The 22198-nt window shown below is 38.3% G+C and overlaps 1 protein-coding gene across 1 annotated transcript; it reads right to left on the bottom strand.

The window, feature by feature from the left end:
* Positions 1-19049: 19049 nt before the first annotated feature.
* Positions 19050-21119, bottom strand: LOC137945191 (CBL-interacting serine/threonine-protein kinase 5-like). Its single transcript, XM_068790968.1, has one exon. The coding sequence runs from the start codon at positions 20662-20664 to the stop codon at positions 19264-19266; it is 1401 nt and encodes a 466-aa protein (XP_068647069.1). The 5' UTR covers positions 20665-21119; the 3' UTR covers positions 19050-19263.
* Between the last annotated feature and the right edge of the window lie 1079 nt (positions 21120-22198).

Genomic DNA, 22198 nt, shown 5'->3' with positions numbered 1-22198 from the left:
ATCATACTTGTGCACTGGTATAGGCCACCATATTTTGCTTATTATTCTTTTGGTTAACCAAGTTTCCATCCTCAAATACACAAATCCAAGGGTGGGCTTCCTATCCGGCTTTAACACAACATAATCTCCATCTAAAGTAGCCTAAAAAAAACCAATGGTGGATTTTCTATTCAGCTTTGACCCAATATAATCTACTTCTAATGTAGCCTCTATCAGTAAATGACTATGTGGCTCAATGAACAATCTTTTTCCTGGTGTTGCTTTTAAATACAAAATTCTTTCAGTAGCTTTTAGGTGATCTTTACGCGGACACTCCATGAATTGACCCACCATGCTGGCAATAAATGATACATCATGACAAGTAACCATAACATAAATCAACTTCCGAACAAATTTTCGGTACATTGGTCTATCTTTAATTTCATCTCTGCTTTCATCATGAAGATCATTACCTACCTCCTAGGTGTCTCTATAAGTTTAACCCCTAGTAAACCATATTCCTGTAGCATATCTTTAATGTACTTCCTTTGGGTTGAGACAACCCTAGTAAGCAACTTTTATTCCAAAGTACCTGAGTGAACCCATATATTTAGTTTGTAAAAGCTTACCTACATGTTCCTTCACTTCTTTAATTCCTTTTTCATCACTATAAGATTATGTAAACTACATACACAACTAACACCATAAATCTACCTATTTGTTCCTTCACTTTTTTAAAGAGACATATTTGTACGAGGTTACTTTATACAAAGATATTTTTTATATCGGGCTGAAACAGTGGTGAACATATACAAGAATGTTAGTTGGGGTCATTTTGGCTATTGGAGAACACATATACTTCATATTTGATGATAACCTTTTTCCAACCTGTCGTGGTTTCTACATGTCAATAGAACCATCTGCTTTATATTTTATAGTATACACCAAATGACATCCCACAACTGCAGCATCAAGAGGTGGATCACATAACACCCATGTAACTCAATCGTGTAAGGCTTATATATTGACATCCATAGCATGCTTCCACCCAAGAGATACCGAGACTTCTTGCATTAATGAAGGAATAATACATGAGGAGAAAATACAACAAATTTTGTTAATTGATTAGATAGAAAATAAAATAAAATAAACTATGAAATAGGATGTCTAGTTGACATACAAATTTCTTTTGAAGAGCAATGGGAAGGTCTATATCACTTACCTCAAGTGCACAAACGAGGAACATTTTGGCAAAGGAGATGGATAGAGAACTTTGGTTGGGCTCTTGGAACGCATCCGATGTTGATAGTCCTATAGTGGCTTTGGTGCTGCAATGTTGGGCCTATAGCTAGGAACATCCTCCATAGGACAAGGAGCAACTATACTTGGATCAACCAGGGATGGTGTATACAACTTGTTTGAGGATGGAGTAGACAATTTGTTTGACATAGAAGGGAAGCAGAATATCTTCAAGAAAAAAATCACATTACTGTTAAGTTGTGGGGTCTAATTAATGCCTTACACAGAGTCAGCACACGGATCTACGATATATTGATTGTTGTTTCATTAAGGGTATTTTTGGGATTTCACACTTGTATTTCGGTTGTCCTAGTTTTTTCCTAATATTTGTGGGTGTCGTTATTAGGGTATTGGCTATCATGAGTTGGGGGTGAGAGAGGTAAGAGAAAAACACAGAGAAAATGGTGCGTGGATTTTCTCTTATAAATTTCTTCTTCATTATAGTGAATGATTGCAGTGGCTAAATATAGGACGTAGTCTCACTTTGAGGCAAACCTATATAAATATTGTGTTTTCTTGCTTGGTTATTTCTTCTTTTTCGATTATTATTGCTCTCGTTATTATTGAATTAGGGTGTCTAATTCCTAACAATTAGTAGGAAAGACAATAACATTGATATCCCTTCTACATACAAGAATAACCAAGAAACAAACATTTAACAACTTGAGGACATAATTTATCAATGGAGGAACAAAAAACATGTACAATAGACACACATCCCAAGTACGAGGATAGAGAAAATGTTTCAACATTCGATTTTAGCACTTGTAAGGAAATTTTCCCTCCAAGTAAAAATGATGACATCTCTTTTATGAGAAAACATGTAGCAAAGATTGTATCACCCTAATAAGATTTGTGAGATGCAAGTGAAATAACATAGTACTAGCAACTTCCAGAAGATGATAATTCTTCTTCTTTGCCACTCCATTTTGTTGAGGAGTGACAGACATAGAGATTGATGAATAAATATCACAAGTCCGACAAAAGTAATCAAATTTTATGATTCATAAATTGAAGCCCATTATGAACATGAAAAATGTGAAAACAACATTAAATTGTCTTTATTCCTTTATAAAAAAACTAGAAATTCATTGAAAACTTCATATTTTTCCTACACCCAAGTAGAACGACTAAAATCATTAATAAAATAAACAAAGTAATTATATCCAAAAAAATAGAATCTGACGTGATCCTGATACATCTGAGTCAACTATATAAAAAAACTACCATTCTTGGTATGACTTAAATGGAAACGAAGTATGATGATGCTTCCCAAGTTGACATGACTCACTCTAAAATGATAAATTGGATGGTAAATTTGGAAATAAGTTGATCAATTTTTCTAGAGAAGGATGTTCTAACCGCAAATGTCATTGGAAAAGTGAGCATGTTGCATGGAAAACTGAAAGTCTGTTATATTGAACCTTCCAAGTGATAAAGTTCTTCTTTCTCATAGCTTAAACCACTCATTTGTTGGTGTCAGGATTCTTACTGAGATAATTTTGACGATAACGAATACTCAAGTCACTAATAATATGTATTAAACATGTTGTGAAACAAAATAAACTCTTTAAAAAATTTCCAAGAGCATATCCATTCGAGTAGAAAGAGAATGTTCGAATTGCCTTATACAATAAAAGGAAAAAAAAATTCATGTTAAGATGAACTCCATTTAAATAGCCTAGCAACACTATTTGCTTGAATAAGAGGAAGAAGAATCATTTTTACAAGAGAAAAAAAGGCAAAAAAGAGTAAAATGGGTAAAAGAAGATGATGAAATGAAGTGTCAATGGTTGAAGTAGTTGAACCCATGCATAGAAGTCAAGCCCTAAAGTGAAGAGACAGAAAGGGAGTGAGCATATAATGAAAAATGAGCAAAAGGAGTTGATCCCTATGGAAGGATTCAAACCCTTGTCATGATAGAGAGTAAAAAATTTGCATATAGAGAAACAAAAAGTTTGAAAGAAGAAGAGGAGTAGAACCCACTGGGAGGTTTTGAGCCCGCTTGAAAGTGTAGAACTTACTTGGAGGATTTGAACCCACCTAGGAGGATTCTATCCCAATGTAAGAGGAGCCAAATCCATGGAAGGATTCGATATTATCTATGGGAAAAAATAGAAAAAGGATTTTCATCCACCTAACAAAAAATTTTGGAGCAAAAAAGAATTCATCCCTATAGGGTGGAGAAGCAAGAGTATTTGAATCTAAGGTACATGATTCAAACCCATGTTGCATAAATTTGAAATTTTAGAATGTAAGACACAAATCTAGAAGTTATAGGTCTCTAAATTTTGTAAGAGACCTATCAACATGTTCGATAGAGAAAATAAGATGTATTTATCGTTTGCTGAAGAATTTTGGACTTACTTTTCATCATTTTTATTAAATAAAAAAATATCCTAATCCTTTTATAATGATTTGTTTTTTGAACTTCATAAACCTTTCTGTTTAAGCCAAACTTGTCTCTTATAATTTTTTCTCTTTGGCAAAACATTTTTGAAGCCTCCTAAGCCTTCACATACATTTTGAAGAGATTTTGCCCTCTCCCAAGCTCAAAGGAAGTCAAAATCAATTAGTTTCTCCATTGAGTTAAGAATTTCATATATGCTAGTATTTTGGTTTGGTGGGGCATTTGAAAGGGGTTTTACAAAACACTGAATTTTTTAGATAAGATTTCAAATTCAAGTATTTACATGCTCAAACTTTGAGATAGATTTAATGTACTTGGTTGAGCACATTGAACTAGAGCCATTACACTTCGAAATCATTCACTAAAGTTCAAATTATGACTCTTAGGCTATATATTTGAATTCAAATATATTATATTGAGCTATTTTGTGTGCATTCCTCAATTAGAAAACTAATCCAAAATTTAGATTGTGCCAATATTTTAAAATCAAATTAGTGAGAATTATCTTGAGCAGCCTATATTTCAAGTCATGTAATTAAGGACTATATGAGTTGTCAACTTTTTCAAATCAAGTTATTGAGGGCTACTTTAAGCTATTGATTACATTGCTAAGTAGTTAAGATTTGTGTGCCTATTTTTTTAGGATTATCAAATTAGATTATTGAGAGGCAATTTACATTTGGTTGCATTGTAAGCAAGTAATCCTTGCAATTTGGGTCAAGCTTTGAGTGAGCAAAACCGTTTTCGGCCATTGTGGTTGAGAGAAGTAAGGGCTAGCAAATTGGATTTATTGTTGTGTGAGTCTTAATGACATTGTGTAGGTAGTTAGTGCTGAAATCACTTTGTTAGTGTGCCTAGTGAGCTGTTGAAAATCTTTGAGTGGGTCTAGGTTGGTGTGCCTAGTAAGCTATTGAACATCCTATGTGGGTTTACACTTGGGTAACCTAATGAGTTGTTGAAAAATCTCTTTGTGGGTCTAGGCTAGTATGCCTATAGCGGCTGTAAATTTAAGTGAGTGTCCAATATTAAATTAAAAATTGTGGTTAATTGAGTGGTGTAAGTCTCTATGTGGGTAGAATTATAATTGGCCTTAAGAGGCAAATTTTTGTAAACGTCGTAGGACAACCCAAACTTAGTAAAGCCTCAAGGTTGAAAACATCTGGTCGTAGGCAATTTTTATCCAATGTGTACGTTATTTGTGATTGCTTCCGCATGTATTTAGATAATTGTGCACAAGCATAAATTGTAAAATAAGTTTTTCACTTTGAATAAATGGAAAGAGAAAATACATAGACCCATGGGAACTACGTGAAAGGATTTAAAATTATAAGAAAAAATTAACAAACCTATTCAACTTTCCCTCTAGGTTTGTTTATCATCGGACCTTACATCGTCCTCCTTGTCTGGAAGTTTTGAAACATACAATGAGAAGGATAAAACATTATTGAGTTGTTCATAGATTTGGTAAGTTGACCATTTGGCATAAATAAATAGGAGTTATTTAACAAATAACATTGATTCTAATAACAAGATAGATGTAGGCTGGATTTTGCCTACTCTATTCACTGGAGAAACCAGTCCATTGGCCAGAGTAACATTTTTGAAGGAAGATGGACTACGATTTGAAAACAGAAGAGATATTTGATATGTGTGGCGATATGCACCATAGTCAATAATCAATGAGGAAACAAGACTCATGTATAAGATAAATGTACTTGAACTAACAAGAGAGCTATAGGCTGTGTAGGTAGAGTTATAGTGGTTGCTAAGTCCACAATGTACTCAGCTCCTTTTTCCTTTACCTTCACCACATCTTCTACCAAAACCATCTCAAGCTTTCTCTTTGACACTTCTATCATGACCTCATGTAGATTTTGATCACCCTTGAATATTAAGGGTAGTTGTTTGTACCCCCTTACCTTCTTTGTTGTCCTTTCATGTCACAACTGTCTCTACATGCAATAACCTGTTAAATGATTTAGAAAGTGATTGTATATCATTTGAGGCAAGCATCTAAGCTCGAAATATATCAAATTCTAATCCCTAACCAGCCAAGAATTTTGCTACATTGATCTGCCTTGGTTTTCTCTAAGTTCTTTTTCATCTGTGTTGAATGAAGGAAAAAATTTGATTTGTAGAAAAATTCTTTGTACTTGCTTACCTATCACTTCTCTTAAGACTAAATAATCTTGCATACAATCATCGACTCTTGATACATTACTTTCTTGTACATATAAAGATTTAAGAGAAGTTCATTTCTTTCATGGTGTTACAATTCGTAATTTGATTCCTAGGCTTGGGATCCACGCTATTGAGTAAACAGGTCATGACTTGGTTGTCCTCTACTTCTCAATCATCTATAGTAAGAAATGGTGATCATCTCTAATGTATTTAGATTCCTCTTAGCATTGAGATAAATATGAACTAATTTAGACCAACTAAGATAGTTCTAGACATGCAATTTCTTAGTAGTGATAATGATGGTATGTTTACTTTCTAAACCCCCAAATTCTCTTATAGGTGTAATTATCTCACAACAATAATAGATAGTACATATATAACTTGGTGACCTCAACAATTAGAGTTCTCAATAGAGTACTTCAATCCTATCACATTCATTCAATTCAATCACAACAAGAGCAATTGGTCTACATTCCTTGGGATGACACGGGCAATAGGTACTTGATTGGGATTCTATGCGCATTTCAACAAGGAAAATCCCAAGGCTCAACCCTTTAGGGGCACAAATAAACATATAATGCTTAATTGATAGTACAAGCCATCAACCTTAGGGTTATGGTACAATAAAGAATTTGAAAATTCTAAGCTTCACTTATGATAAGAAGAGTGGTAAGAGACACCCTCGTGTGTAGGGGTGGTATGGCTAGTAAATAAGGAGAACTTTCATAGAGATGGCATAAAATATAAATTATGCAAGCCGGCGTATGTCCTCTTATGTTTTTTTTCTTTTTAAAGCATGTTGTTCTAAGGGCATTGTAATCATTGTAAACACTTTCACACAACTATAACTATAGCCTCAAGGCATGGAGTAGAGCATTCAAGCCTCTTCCTCTTGGCTCAAAATTTGTCCATACACCTCTCACTCTTCTCCTCTTCCTTCGCTCCCTTGGTTTCTTCTCTCCTCTCTCCAGATCTAGAATTCCTCTCTTCTCTCCTTCTTTTGAGATCTTTTGTGTCTCTATCTTGGCCCTAGAAATCAACAAAGAGAATACTGAAATTATCTTTCCTATAATGTGGAGACATCAAAAGAGAGAAATTGAGTGCTTAAAGAGCTTTGAATGTGAATCTTAATGCTCCGATACATTGTAAAAAAGGTATAGGGTTTAGGAGAGAGAAGAAAAAAAGAGAGAGAGATGAAAGGGAGAGTGCATAGAGCACACTTGTTCAGAGGGAGTTTATTGACATGGTATTAGAGCTGCGTTTGAAGATCATCGGCGCCATCTAAGTAAACCTTCGACTCTTTCGGTGCTCTCAGATGTGGGTTATCTTCCCCCTCTTTCTCAGTTCGTCGATTCTAGGTTTTCGATTTGCAGTGGATTTCAGAGACTCTTGTGGTGGCGTCTCGGTTTTGTAGTGGATTTTGGAGGTTTCTTGCAAAGGTTCTCATCTTTGTGACTTTCGGTGCTTTCTGTGCATGGCGATTTCTGTGCACGACCTTACGTTGGAGCAACACCTTCTTGGTTCTCAATTCAACTGATATTAAGGGGGTAAGCAACTATCGGTTGGAGTGGTGTTGGGGTGAGAGTGTCGCTTGAGATTTTGTTTCGTCCGTGATCCTTTCCGTTTATCAGGTCAGCAACAAAGTCTATTTCTATTTTTTTTTTTTTTTAGAAGCATCAGTAGTTGGCTCTATTTTGGATTTTTGGTTTGTTTTTGTTGCTGAGACATAGCAGAGGGCTTCGATAGATATCAAGGTGAACTATTCTTCCTTGTTGGGAGAAAACAAGGTGAAGAGACATTTTCTCCTTGGTGGAATCAAGTTATATAGATAATAGTTGAGGCGTGGATTTTTTTTGCGGGGTTTCTATCCAAAGAGGTTTCGGGGTTATCTAGATTTTATCATGTCATCTGATAGGTTAGACTCATTCCCTATTCATTTCATGGGTAAAAATTACACTGCTTGGGAATTTCAATTGTGTTTATTTGTTATGGAAAAAGAGTTATGGGCTCATATAGATGGGAATGATCCCGCACCTCGAGAACCTGAAGCTTTGTCCAAGTGGAAATTCAAGGATGGTCATGACCTGGATCCTTAGTTCCGTTGAGCCTCACTTTGTTCTCAATCTGAGGCCTAATAAAAATGCGGCTGACATGTGGAATTACCTCAGCAAAGTTTACCATCAAGACCACACGGCTTGACATTTTCAATTGGAGTATGAGATGACTAATTTCACACAAAGAAGTTTCTCCTTAGAGGAATATTTTTCCGGTTTGCAAAATCTTTGGGCCGACTATGCAGACATTCTTTATGCCAATGTTCCCGTTGCAGCTCTCTCTGTGATTCAAGTGGAGCATGAAACAAGCAAGACAGATCAATTCTTCATGAAGTTTCATTCCGATTTTGACATTGCACGTTCTAATCCGATATCTCCTATGCTGTTCATCAGGTCAGTCAGTTTATGTCATCACCTCGGCATCTCCATATTGCTGCAGTTCGGTGCATCATTTGCTATCTTCGAAGTTCTCCCATCTCTATATCGATGTCTTCACCAAAGCAATGACTCGACAGCGGCATCAATTTTTTGTTGTCAAATTGTTGTTGATTGACTTACCAGCATCAATTTTAGGGGGGATGTTATCGTATTCAATTTAAGAATGTATTAGGAATTATAATAGTTTAAGTGGGGAGGGGCATTATTGTAATTGTCTTTGGCTTTTTACTTAAGAGAGTATATGTGCAAAGGGAAGAATTGAGAAATCACGATATTTATGGGAAAAGCTCTCGGGTTATTATCGATTTGGGAATTTATTGACAATCCCTACCCAATTTTATATCCCCATCTCGACCTCGTGGGTTATGTTTGGGAAAACCCGTCCCTAACTAAAAACCCCACATGTTTTTTTCTGGTTTTTTTTTTTTCTGCCCCGTCCCCAAGATGTGGGGTTAAACCCTTACCCGGGGTTTTTGGGTTGGATTCCCCATGAAATTGACTCGATGCCCACCCCAATGTGGGTGGTATAATCAAAAGCTCAATTACACTATGTTGTTTTGGGCTACCACTTACAAAGGAATTCTACCCCTCCCAAGTTCTATTGTTTAACGACATTGGGTGTTTCTTTGAATATTTCAAGGCCTCACTACCACCTACAAAGAAATCCCGCCCCTCCCAATTTCTATTGTTTAATGACACTGGGTGTTTGTGTGGATATTCAAGGCTTCTCTCCGTGAACCAATCTTCCGATGTCCCATCTGTTAATTTTGGTGAGGAACAAACTTAAAGGGGGAAAGAATAGGTTTGAGAATACACGATTTATAATGGTCCATGATTGTATTATAGATTACTAATCCACTCCCAAGGGCATCAGTTAAAAATTCACTAAGCTTGGGCTACTAAATAATACCTTACAAAAAAAATTATTTAAGGCCAATTACAACAAGGGACTTAAGTTACTCAATTTACTAGCAAAAACTCACGCTAACTTGGTGTACAACTACAAACTTGACACAATCTAGACTTACAAAAAGATTTTTAGTGGTAGGGGTGGCATTAAGTTGAGCCTAGATTTTTAGTAGTAGGGGTGGCATTAAGTCGAGCCGAGCCTAGGCTCGAGCCTAAAATTGGAATCGAGCTCGAGCTTGGTTCGAACTCCAGCCTATATTTAAAACTTTTGCATAAAATACATATCAAATAAATCGCACATTAAATTATGCATAAATTTTACTTAAAATTGGGCATAACCTCTGTATATAAACCCTATATAAAATTGTTCATAAACAGTGCATAATATTATGCATAAACTTTTTTCAATAATAAAAAACAAAAATTTAAATGAAATATCAATATCAAATTTACAATCACCCAAACAAAAATTATAAATCCTGTATAAATTTATAAAGTCTAGCTCTTTCTCTTCATGCTAGAAAACAATATGCTAAGTCCCCGTTCGTATGAACAAAATCTCCACTTATGACAAAAACAAAATAATAAAATTTATTATTGTCAGATAAATCTCCACCTAACACGAACACCCCTCTTTCTGGCCAATTTTTATCATTGTTTTTTTCAATTTGAGTTGAATTAGGTGTGTAAGAAAGAGTCACAACTCTACCTTGTTCCCTCGAACTAACCCTCCCTGTTCTAAATCCAAATCGATCCAACCAAGTCACAAATTGACTCAACGAATGGGAATACCATGTTCTGTCCAAATAGTTTCATATAGCCCTTTGAGGAATCACAATTGCATCCACCTAAAGACCAAAAAAAGTCCCTAGCGCCATGAATAACAGTTTTTACATAATTGAACCTTTCCTCGTGGACTGAATTAAAAAAAAAAAAATGACTGGAGGCTGTAAATAAAGATATCAACTAACCTGACCCAAGTTTTCAGTCTTGTTCTGAACGGCATCCCTAAACAGCACATTGCACAATAAATAATCTAAAACTGATCAAAATGGAGAAATACAGTTTTTCCTTTTTTTTTTCCCGAAGGGCTAACTTAACATGCACCATGCCAGAACATGTCATCCACCGTATCATTTGCAAGCAAGTAGTATATATTAACAGAAAAAGCCTGCAAAGTATCAGCCTCTATTTAGTGCATTTTAAAGTCGGAATACCATAATGCCAAGTTTAAACGTGCAAGATATTCATTGAGTTAGCATTTCCTTTGGATCCACTTTACAAAGATACTGAAGAAGGCTTTCCAGTCCTATTCTCCAGGGTCATTCCGTTGATTGCCTCAATTTTGAATTCTGCACATTTCTTTTGGTCCAGTTATGGCAGCCCTGAATGCTGTGAGGAGCTTCACATATAAAATATCATTCTTGCCAGGATTTTTTGTAGATGTATTCCTAATAGCATCCCTATTTTCTTGCCTCAAGTACTGATGAAGCCTGTTTGTTTTCTGAAGCTCTACACATGATCTTTTTCACCATTAGTCCATTAGAGCAGTCTCAATCTTCAGACTTGTTTTCTTCAGATTTCAGATGAGCAGTTGCAGCTGAAGATTTGCGGTTTCTGTCCTGAACAATGCTCATTATATCTGGTGAGCTTGTTTTCTTTTCAGTAGTATTCCTATTTTTATGATTCTCAAAACAGAAGTTGGTACAGGCTGTTTCAGAGGAATCATGGGAGCTTTTCCATCTAATCTTGCTTTCTTTCTGGGTTTCATTTCCATGCCGATTTTTTCATCACTTTCACAGGCAGCATATCTAGAACAAGAGAAAAAAAAGGGGAAGTAAGAAGAGCAGATTTGATTGCTTCACTTCACTAAAGGGGAAAGATGAAGAAGCTGATTGCAGACCTTGACTTTTCCATGAACTTTCTCTTGACATTGCAAGCTTCAGTACTCTACTGGTTAGTTAATCCAGCCACATTTTATCAGCATCTATTGCCAACTTTTTAACTGCAACAATTTTAGAAGCTATCAAAACTTTATACATTTCATGAAACACTTCCTCTCAAGAAGAGCCAAAGAATGCAGCAATAATGTATTGAATACAGACGAAAGGTAACTCTAACAGTCCAAACGAGGAACATTCAAAACACCCTAACCAATTTACCAGAACAAGCAGATTTCTCTGAAGCACTTTTCTGCTGGATAGCAGCTCCAGTGACTTGATCATCCATAGCATCAAATTATCACCACATCAGCTATAAATAGTATCAAGTAAGATGTAGTGACAAAGGCAGCAAAGATGTAAAATTAATTTACAAACACACAGTTTCCAGAAGACAATATCTAGATATTTACCAGGACAGGAAGAACCCACGGTTAGGCCCAGATGAAGATTGACAACAGCTGCACTTTCAAATACTTCACTGGTAGCCAGTAAAGTCTCCAAGGAAGGAACTGGTGAAGCATAGAACCACTGATGTCATTGGTTTCACTATTAAACTGGTGAGGTGGCTCCATGTCTGAAAGAAATGACACATTTCTTGCTGATGACAATGCCAATGAAGTATCTTGTAGATCAAATTTTGGTTGAATAATAGCATGTGGTGCTTCCACTGCTGAAGTACTAGTGTTGAAGCTGTATAAGGAAGTTTCATCATCTCCCTTAGTTTTCATATCTAATTTTTTGTGTTGAGAAAAATTCTTATTGATGTTTGTCAATTGTTCTCCTTCAACCAATGAAACAACAACAGCTGTCTCAGCAGCATCTGCAACTGTTACTGCCAAAACTCTGACTGGTGGTTTTCTTAGGGGTTTAGAGTGGCTGTAGAAAGTAAAAAGGGAATCAAAAGAGGCCGGAGAAGTTTTAAAATTTTTGCAATCGCATCTGGCAGAAATATTAGAAGAAACTGGCAAAAAAAATTAGAAGCAGATTGAAGGGAATCAAACTGGGAAAGATCAACTTATCTATCTATTTGGTGACTTCCGTCGACAACACCCTGGGCAATGCCCAAATCGGTTGGAGGGACGAAGAAATCGAGGACACTGAAAGATGAACATGGCGGAAAGGCCGAGGAACAATTGAAATAGGCAAAATTGTTGATTATTGTTGAAGGAAGGTCAAATTCGAAAGCAGAGATGTGGATTTGTGGAGCCTTATTCTGTCATCTCAACAAAATGCATATCCGAAGAGTTGAAGGCAGCGAACCCCTCCCGCTTCGCTCCTGCTAGTTTAAGTTAACGAGTCGGCTTGCGAGCTGGCGAACCGAAACGCTTCTCATTTGAGCTCGGCTTGTTTACTTAAACTAACCCGATCCCAATCTCAATTTTGATTCGAGATTGAAATAATTCGAACTGGCTCGATTCATTGTCACCCATATTCAATAGCTAACGAGGCTACACAAGCCTAGACCTTTGCATGGATTTTCAACAACAACTCACTAGGCACACTAGACGAGACATAAGAAAGGGATTTTCAGCTCTACCTACTTATATAAGGATATGCGACACACATGAGCACAGTAGAAGGTGTCACAACCTTTCTTCTCCGACCACCCCCAACTTCACTCAATGTATATGCTTAAGGTAATTCTTGGATTGGTTTTGCAAATTAGAGGATACACACAAAGCAACTCAATAGAATAAATTGTTCATTTCTAAGAGAGGAGAAAATGAGTGAGTGAGTGAGAGAGAGAGAGAGAGAGAGAGTTGAATGTTCTACAAAATGTCTTGATGTTGTATTTATAATTTTGGAAGGTGTTTACAATGCCTATGATGCCCTTAGAGTTACATTCTTCAAAAAGAAAAAAAACTTAAGTGGACCTACACCAGTTTGTATAATTATAATTTTATGTCATTTTTATGGAAGTTTTTCTTATTTACTAATCGTGTGAGTTTTTAATGTAAATGATTTGAAAGTATAGCCCACGAGTAGTAATATAACCGGTGTTTGCCCTCTATCTATACTTATATTGTGATATTTGTTACATTTATTCTCCTTCCACCAAGAAGATTTGTTCTTAGAGTTTTTTCTCTTTAAATTTCCCTTAGATAAGTATATTTTAGTGTTTACAAGGTAGTTGTCAATGTTGAATGATAGCGAGTTGCTAATACTTTCTGTTAAATCTAAACTAGGATGGTGGAGAAAACTTGTTTCTCCTTGTTTACGTGTTTTAATTGTTTATGAAGCTTTTTATGTTATCAGTTATGGTTAGTAGAAGATTGCTGAAAATCACTATGGGTGGGATTGACTTATCATTGTTCTTGACTTCATACATTTAAAGGTACCATGTGTACATGCTTTCATGGTCTTCTCTATGGATTAAGGCGTGACAGTTGATCTCTTTTTTAGGCTCTGCAGTAAAAGACCTTTACTAGTGCATATCAGTTATCATTAGGTGAAACTTTTTTGAAAGGTCTGAAACCATATTGATTTGAGTTTTCAGTTTGTTTTTTATAGGGGTTTTGAAGCTTCTGTGTTGTCAAATTGGCCCCTTAACATGTAAGAAATCAAGGGAAGTGTGCAGTCTACATGAAAATTGTTTAGTAAAGATTTGTGCTAATTGTTTTTGCGCATATCAATTATAATAAGGTGAACTGTTTTGAAAGATCTGAAGCCATATTGATTGAGGTTTCAATTTGTTTTTTATAGGGATTTTGAAGCTTCTTTGTGTTGTCAAATTGCCCCATTAACATGTAAGAAATCGAGAGAATCAAGGGAAGTATGCAGTCTATATGAAAATTGTTTAGTAAAGTTTTGTGTTAGATGTTTTTGCCACTTTCGTTTACCTAAAAAATTAAAGTAATCAACAAATTTACCAAGAGAAAATAGATTGAATTCCCAGAAGTTTGGCCAGAAAAATGAATTGGAACCTTGAGTTCTTGTGGTGTTTGAAGCTGGTGTTGCAGCTGGTAAAGTATTTTTGTGTTTTCTTTGTGAAGTGCATTTGCTTGTTTAGATTTAGTTCTCTTTGCTTTCTAATGACTGAGAGCATTAAAGTGAGTAGTTTAGGTTGAACCTGATGTAGTCTTGACTCTGTGTTTTAGACCATTGGTTCCTACCATTGTGTGTATAAGGCTAAATCCGACCGAAGTTCAGTGCTATTTTAGAATCCAGCCAAAGTTCTGTTGTGATTCATTTCAAGGCAGGTTACTACTCACTTCATTCAAACTCAGTTGTTGGCTGAGCACCTGCTTTTTGTCTAATAAAGCTTCTTTCCCATTAGAAACTGCTTCAGCGAATGTTCTCTATATATATATTTGCTTCTGTGAAGATGGCTTGCTTCAAGAGGTTTCTATGAAGATAGCTTGTATATATGTTCTGTAAGTGTTTCCCTCTTCTCAATAGGATTCTATTTAATAACTGGCAAATCTCTCTCTCTCTCTCGGAACACTGTGGGTCGATAGGTTCCGATCATCTCGTTTTCTGCCGGTAGTAAGAAAATATGTGCAGTTATATGTCATATTTGCTGGATCTGCGTTCAAAAACTTGAGAAGCCGGTAGGGTTGGTGAAGCCAGGTTCAATGTGCAGTTGATTTGCAAAGTACCACGGATGCTCTGGGACTGATACAGGAAATGGAGGGGAGGGTGAATCATTAGGGGCTATGGTCGTGGCCGTTCTCTGTCTCTCTCTCTCTCTCGTACATTGAAGGAAACGGTTCTGGCATCTGTATGTCTCTTTGCAGCTTTATCGTGATTGTAAGTGCTGATGTTTGTCTGGCGACGAGCTCTTTGCGTCGTTCAAATTACATGGGGGAGTTGTTATCATCTTATGTAGCTCATCTCATTTACACTTGATTTTAGAACGAGAGTGTTTGTCATTATTAAGAAATGGGAGAAGTTTGGAGTTAGGTTTTAAGATTCCTATATGATAGACCTGGAAATATAATCATCAAATACAAGTGTGATTCAGAAGATAATATTTAAATCGTAAACTGTAAAAAAAGGAATCAACTATATTCAAAGGAGTTGACCTTACTAGTGGGAGAAATGCAAAGGATCCAACCTCAAATTAATAGTTTTTGGATGTTAGGGGATTGTGTATTTAATCCATTCTCTCTGCTACCACAAGTTTCCAAGCTCTCGGGTGTTCTCATTTGATTATCAAGTGTTTGCTTTCTTTGAAGCTCCAAAGGAAGTCAAATCTCATATATGGTCTGGATTCTTGGTGAAAAGATATTCTGCATCTCAAGTTAGTGAAGTGGTTGGATTTCTTACCTTTCGTCGACAGATCAGGCTCTGCGCTGGTCCAATTCGTCGTGTGCTTCCATTATCCGCCAATATTTATCTCGAACTCCCTTTTTAGGTATCCCGCTGGAAGAAGGAACTCTACTCCTATCCCTGAACGCTACTTGGACATTCTGCGAGTTTGTGCTCGGATGCTTGCGTTGATTGATGCGGACTCGCTTCTCCTAACCATTCATCTAGAGGATTAACAGATTAGGCTCTGCGCTGGTCCAATTCGTCGTGTGCTTTCATTATCGGCCAATATTTATCTCGGACTCCCTTTTTAGGTATCCCGCTGGAAGCAGGAACTCTACTCCTATCCCTGAACGCTACTTGGACATTCTGTGAGTTTGTGCTCGGAAGCTTGCGTCGATTGATGCGGACTCGCTTCTCCCAACCATTCATCTAGAGGATAATTATACGATCAGTCGTGAGAAAGATTTTCGGTTGAAATGATCGACTTGACGACCCGCCAGGGGGTTTTCATCCTGGTATTGTCGCGGAGTTGCTTGCTTGGCGTTTTTACAAACATGAAATGACCATCAAAGGACCCCTACGGCTCCAATTCGACATCTGTAATAATTGTTTTGTCTTAAGTGTTTAGTTTAAATTTCTTTTAATATTTTGTAATTATTAATATAATTTTCTAGTAAGATTCTTTTAACAGGCTCTCCTTCCTGCCCAGGGCCTTTCACCCTTTGTTTTTTTTTTTTTGTTCTTCAGCCTAATCAAAGTTAAAAAGAAATGAGACTTTAGCGTAATTAAAATATTTGTTAAAGATAGTCTCACATACATTAGTGGGATTCAATTTCACAAAGTATCAAAATAAGTGTTAAGGATAGTCTTACATACATTAGTGAGTACAAAGATTTTGCGTATATTAGTTCGTAGAGTTGAGTCGGGCAAAAATCTACCTATAATCGAGCTGGGATTGATTTAAATATTTTTATTGGAAAATGGGCCTAAGCCTACATGATAAAGGAATATTTCAAGAGTGTTGGAAAATGGGTCTAAGTTTACACAACCAAGGAAGATCCACATATTCAAAAATGTTGGAATCTATCGTGATCACACGAGCTGGTTATGTACCCTTATTACATTAAGTCGATGAAGTATTTCTCTTTTTTATAAATTCAACAATTTTAAGTTATTGAGCCGGCTCACAAGTTCAAGAACCAAATAGAAGCTTGGTTAAGTTTGACTCGTGTAACTTAACGAACACAACCCAGAACTCGAATTCGATTCGAGTTCGGGATTGATTGAGCCGTGACCAAGCCGAAGTCGAATTGCTCGCGAAACGGCTCAATTTGATGCCACTCCTAGCTAGAAATATTTCTATGATTTTTTAACTTTACATCTATTTATGAAAAATAATTTATTACTCAATTGTTTTGATGTAGTGACTTTTACTTAGCTTTCATATTCTGCTATAAAATTAAAAAAATTAAAAAAAATCCTCTTTATAATGTGCGTTTATTATTTTTTTTAAATGATAAATTGAAGGTAGTAATAAATGATTATTTTTTGTTATTACAATCAAAAGGTTATTAATTTTTTTTTTTCCACTGGGAAAGTTTGCTGACCCGGAAAACTAACAGATTCGAACTGGTCTAATTGAGGTTATTAAAAGCAGGGAATGAATCAGGCTTAGTTCGAAGGATGGGACTGAGAGACCAGTTGAACTGCCGGTGATGTTGAGACGGAAAAGTGTAAAGGTTATGAAAATATCAAATGAAACCGGTATCCCCTAACAATCAATAAAGACATTGTTGCTGTCGTCAATGCATCATGCACTAATGATGATAACCACGTAACAGGCGATGAAGAAAACAAAACAAGAAAAGCAAAATCTACTCCCAACGATTAGAAAGATGAAGATGAAGCAGCGTCGTGCTAAGAGATGATTCGTATATCTAAAGCGAATCTTAATCAAGCACGCGACCGCTAATTCTCAAACGGAGATCAGAGGTACCGCGCAGCTTCGTTTTTAGGTGCGTGTCGACCCAGGATAAGGAAACTACTTATCTATACATTATTTCGCATCTATGGCGTAGCCGTCTTCCAGGAACGGAGCACTTTCTGGTTGATTTTGTTCAGCTGATGGAAGGATGCAACGCCCTTGTTCGTCCATGTCGGACCCTTTCAATTATTTTTAAAGTTCCATAATCGATACCGTTGACGTCACTCTTTATCAGGAGTGAGACGAGTCCGTGTTGGTCCCCCACCACTCTGGACAGGCAAATCTATTCTCAAATTCTCCTCGTATCCCATTTCTCTTTCCGTAGATAATCTAATTTTCAAGTGAATTAACCCCGTAAAAAGGAAAGAACACTAAGAAAATACTTATCGAAAACAGGCCAGTCAATTAATTTTTCTGTTAGTAAAGTTCAAAAATTTAAAGTGAAAACTGGATTACTAGGATAGTTGGATGGGGGGTCCTACAACCTTCATTTGATTCAGACCAGGATCTGCATTATCGACTTGCTACCAGTCTACCATCCAACAGCTGTTTCTAGAGACCTGGTAGAGACGAAATGGACAACTGAAAACTGAAAAGTGACCACCTTCATATGTCGACAGAAAAAGGGAAAGCAAAAAAAAAAAAAAAAAACACAGAAATTACGTAAATACACAAAATAATTCACGATCGGAATTCAAATTCCTGCAAATAGAAGCAACTCGGACCTTTTTCATGTCTTCTATGGGGTGCCTGTAAATAATCCTGCTTGTACTGACATTCTACTGCGGGCAAGCAAGGGGTAGTGAACGCAGAAGATTAAAGATGTTTTTTTCCGGAAACGGCGAGATGGAGGACCACCACACCACATGAGTGACCCCAATCACGCCAGATTCCGACAAAAACGGTTGGTCTTTCGGATCAGTTTCAATCCTGAACAGAGTCATCCGCCATCTCTCATTTCCATGGCAATGTCCAAGTAAAACACAGATGCCTGTTCTTCTTTTCGTCACGGTTCTTGTTGAAAGCGACTCTCTTCTCTCCTCGTCCACATGCACCGGAGGGGATTTTGGATAATTTTCTGCATCCAAAAATACCCAAAGAAAAGGAACCTGTTATTATCTTCAAATTTAATTGCGATGTTTTGTTGATATGCTTCTTTAAACCTTCTAGTTTTTTGTCCAAAATGGGGCGACCTCGGTCAGGCCAACAGCCAAGTATGATCCTAAGTCTTGTATGCGCAGAATTTGTTTCCTCCTGTGCATGTGGACGATGATCATAGCTGTTGGCCCGACCATCTTAACCCGATCGCCCCTATTACTTAGTTGAGTCGGGACGTAATTTTCTTCTTACGAAAGTCAAATGCTATGTCCTGGACATTCAACCTGTGGAGTGTCCTCGATCAATCAGCAAGCGAGGCGGCATGGAGAACAGAAAATGACAAAAAAAATGTCCACTACGAAGTGGATGAAGAGACATAGAGTATGTGTGGGTAAGGTTCAATTGGCAAAAACGCCACCGCTTCAAACTCATCTTTCTTTATTAGTTCTGGTCTCCGTTGTCCTCGCCGGCCACCTTCCGTTAATAAGAAATCATATAAGTAAAAGAAAACAAACACTCTACATTGTATTCTGTATACCATATCTTGAACATATTTACACCTGCTTTCCCATTAAGAAAGGATTTAAAAAAAAAAAAACAAACAAACATAAAAGACCAAACCAGGAAGGTAATGCAAAGCGAACGCTCTGTTCTCTTCCCACATGAATGACAAAAATTTACCCTTCTAATCCTTTTCTCTGCTTCTCAGCTCCGTCACTCCTCTCTAATGCCATCGATACTGCCGTTGTTATTATTAGAAAGGGAGTTAGAATTACAGTGAAGAGGGGAATCTCCTTGCCACGCCCACACGATGTCCTTGAGCGCCGGCCGCACCTCCTCCTCCCAGAATTTGGCGTACTCCAGCGTGTCTCCGGCCGATTTTGAGAATTCGACCAACGCCACGTCTGGCGCCACCTCGAACACCTCCGCCGTTACTGACAGGGCCCCCTTCCTTCCCTCTTCCTCCCCTTGCATCTTCACCTTGAAATCCTTCACCCTCACCACCCGGAACCTCAGCCCTCGAGCTACCCCCTCCAGCTTCGTCATTATCGCAGACGCCGAGCACTTGGAGGTGAACATCGACACGGCCTTCTTCTTGCTCTCGAACAGACTTGATAGATCGAACCCGGACGACATGGACGAGATCAGCTCGAACGCATTGAAGAAGGGCGGCGAAGAATGGATGGGTTTGTTGTAGACGTTGTTGTCCTCTTCCTCCAATACCGGTTTCATGTCATCGTCTTGGATGCAGAAGGAGGGAGAGCGCTTGAAGCCCTTCTTGAACCAGGGCACCTGCAAGATGCTGGAGATGGCGAAACGTTTCTCTGGGTCCGCAATGAGGAGCTTCGAGATGAGGCGTCTGGCGTCCGGAGAGAACCAGGGCGGGAACACGTACTCGGCTTTGAATACTTTACGGTACATCTTCATAATGTTCTCGTCCTGGAATGGGAGAAAGCCGGCGAGCAGGACGTAGAGAATGACCCCGCATGACCAGATGTCGGCTTTTGGCCCGCCGTATCCCTTCTTCCTCAGTACCTCCGGCGCCACGTAGGCCGGCGTCCCGCACTGTGTGTGGAGGAGCCCGTCCTGTCGCAGCTGTTCCGGCAGTGCCGAAAGCCCGAAGTCGGAGATCTTCAGGTCCTCGTTCTCGTCTAAAAGGAGATTCTCCGGTTTCAAATCCCGGTGGGAGACGCCCCGGCTATGGCAATAGTCGACGGCCGAGATGAGCTGCTGAAAGTACTTGCGAGCGACGTCCTCCTTGATTTTGCCCTTGGCGACCTTGGCGAAGAGCTCCCCGCCTCTGACGTATTCCATGACGAAAAAAACCTTGGACTTGGTGGCCATCACCTCCTTGAGCTCCACGACGTTGGGATGGCGAACGAGGCGCATAACGGAGATCTCCCTCTTGATCTGCTCCATCAGCCCTTCCTTCTTCACATGGTCCTTGTTAATCACCTTAATGGCGACCGACTCGTTGTAGCGGAGATCCTTGCCGTAATAGACCTTGGCAAAAGTTCCCTGGCCGAGGAGACGCCCCATCTCGTATTTTCCGAAAAGCAGATTCCGAACGCTCTGCTGCGGCTCTGGCAGCCGCTCTCTTCCATCCGATTCCATCACCCCCCTCCTCTTCCTCTATCAACCCCTTTTTTTTTCTTTTTCTGCACCCAGTACCCAAAATAGATCAGAAAAGAGCAGAAAAAATCAATCAAACTCTCTCAAACCCGGCCCATCCTTCCAACAGGGGAGGAGAAAACGATTGCAAGCTAAGATTCCACGAAAAGACTTCTGTGAACACAATAACCGCCATTACGACGAATTTTGAAAAGAGGTAAGAAATCAGGAGCGAGATAAAGGGAGAAGATTCAAGATCTTTTCTCAGTGGTTCCATTAAACATCTGAAGGCCGGCGGGAGCGGAGGAGAAGACATGTATTGCCGGCGAGTGAGGATAGGAAAATTAAATGGAAAACCAAACGGAGAGAGAGAGAGAAAAAACACATAAGGTGGGGCGCACTTGTCTACACTTGGGAGCTCCCGGTTTCTCTTTTACTTTCTCCCTACTTTTTTTGGGTCTCAAGCCCATAGAAATATCTCTTATTTAACCTATAAAATAATAAAGGACCAAAGCCTCAACGATACGTGTCACATATTAGTCTCCTATAGCTTCCAAGAGCCTTCCCAGTTAAACGAGGAATCGAGAAAGTGAGAAAGTGAGAGTTACCGAGTGGGAGATTTCCGCCAAAGGCATCGAGAGAAAATCCGATCGTCGCGAAGTTGGCGCCTTTGTTCTCTCCGGGAAACTGCATTGATGCGGGGAGTAACCGACCTTTTTGAAACAGCCAATAGCAAGCGGCAAAGCGGGTCCCGTGGTTCGTTTTAGTGGCGGTCGTTTGGAGCCTATCTTCTTGTGGTTCGCGTGTTATTCAAACCGTTGGACATTTTGATTTTAGTTGGCGTATTTATCTCAAGCCACAAGAATCTAATTTAAAAAATTTGTTCTCCTTTTCTTGTTTTTAACTTTTATCGCTTGACCGAGGGGGAACGGATTGGATCGAAACCGGCGGGGCGGTTTATTTAGGAGATCGATTATTCAAAGAGCAAGGGGATATGCCTTCTCAGATATTTTCCACTAAAGGACGATTCTCACTTTACATTCTTCTTAAGACTAAAATTAATTTTATATTCCGATAGCTAAACAGAATTAAAGAAAGAGTGAGAGGAGATAAAAACAGGGATGGCCAAACCCAAAATAAGGAAGACATGAACACCGCCCTTACTAGGTCTTAAGAACAATGCCACTCTCTCGAATTCTCAATAGAAGAAGGAAATAAACGGTTTAACCGGAAAGAAGAGTGTCAATGCCAAATTGCTGGATCACTGCCGTCCGAGTCCGACTCCATTACAACAGTGCGGGTTGAGTAGTGCCTACAATGAATTTCTGACTCTCCGGACAGGCTTCGCACACCGGTTTAGACCTAAGACGACGGAATTGCTTGCCTTGAATATTATTATATCAGATGAGGAGGTACTTATCTATTCATATAATAAATACTAAACATAAGATCTGGTTAATGGTTAAAATACTGTTGATTGTCACTCGTGTATTGGGCTTAGATAGTCTGGGCATCTCTTCTATCAAATGAACAGAGA

Source organism: Aristolochia californica, unplaced genomic scaffold, assembly GCF_029961685.1.
Source record: "Aristolochia californica isolate CCGP_79_NKW_82.1479 unplaced genomic scaffold, dmAriCali1.0.hap1 SCAF_12, whole genome shotgun sequence".
Lineage (NCBI taxonomy): Eukaryota > Viridiplantae > Streptophyta > Magnoliopsida > Piperales > Aristolochiaceae > Aristolochia > Aristolochia californica.
The sequence above is the reverse complement of the archived record's forward strand: the minus strand, read 5'-3'. Positions and strand labels throughout refer to the sequence as shown.

What these genes read in the sequence shown, in the direction of transcription:
- LOC137945191 (XM_068790968.1), bottom strand. Translation starts at nt 20,664, where the DNA reads ATGGAATCGGATGGAAGAGAGCGGCTGCCAGAGCCGCAGCAGAGCGTT.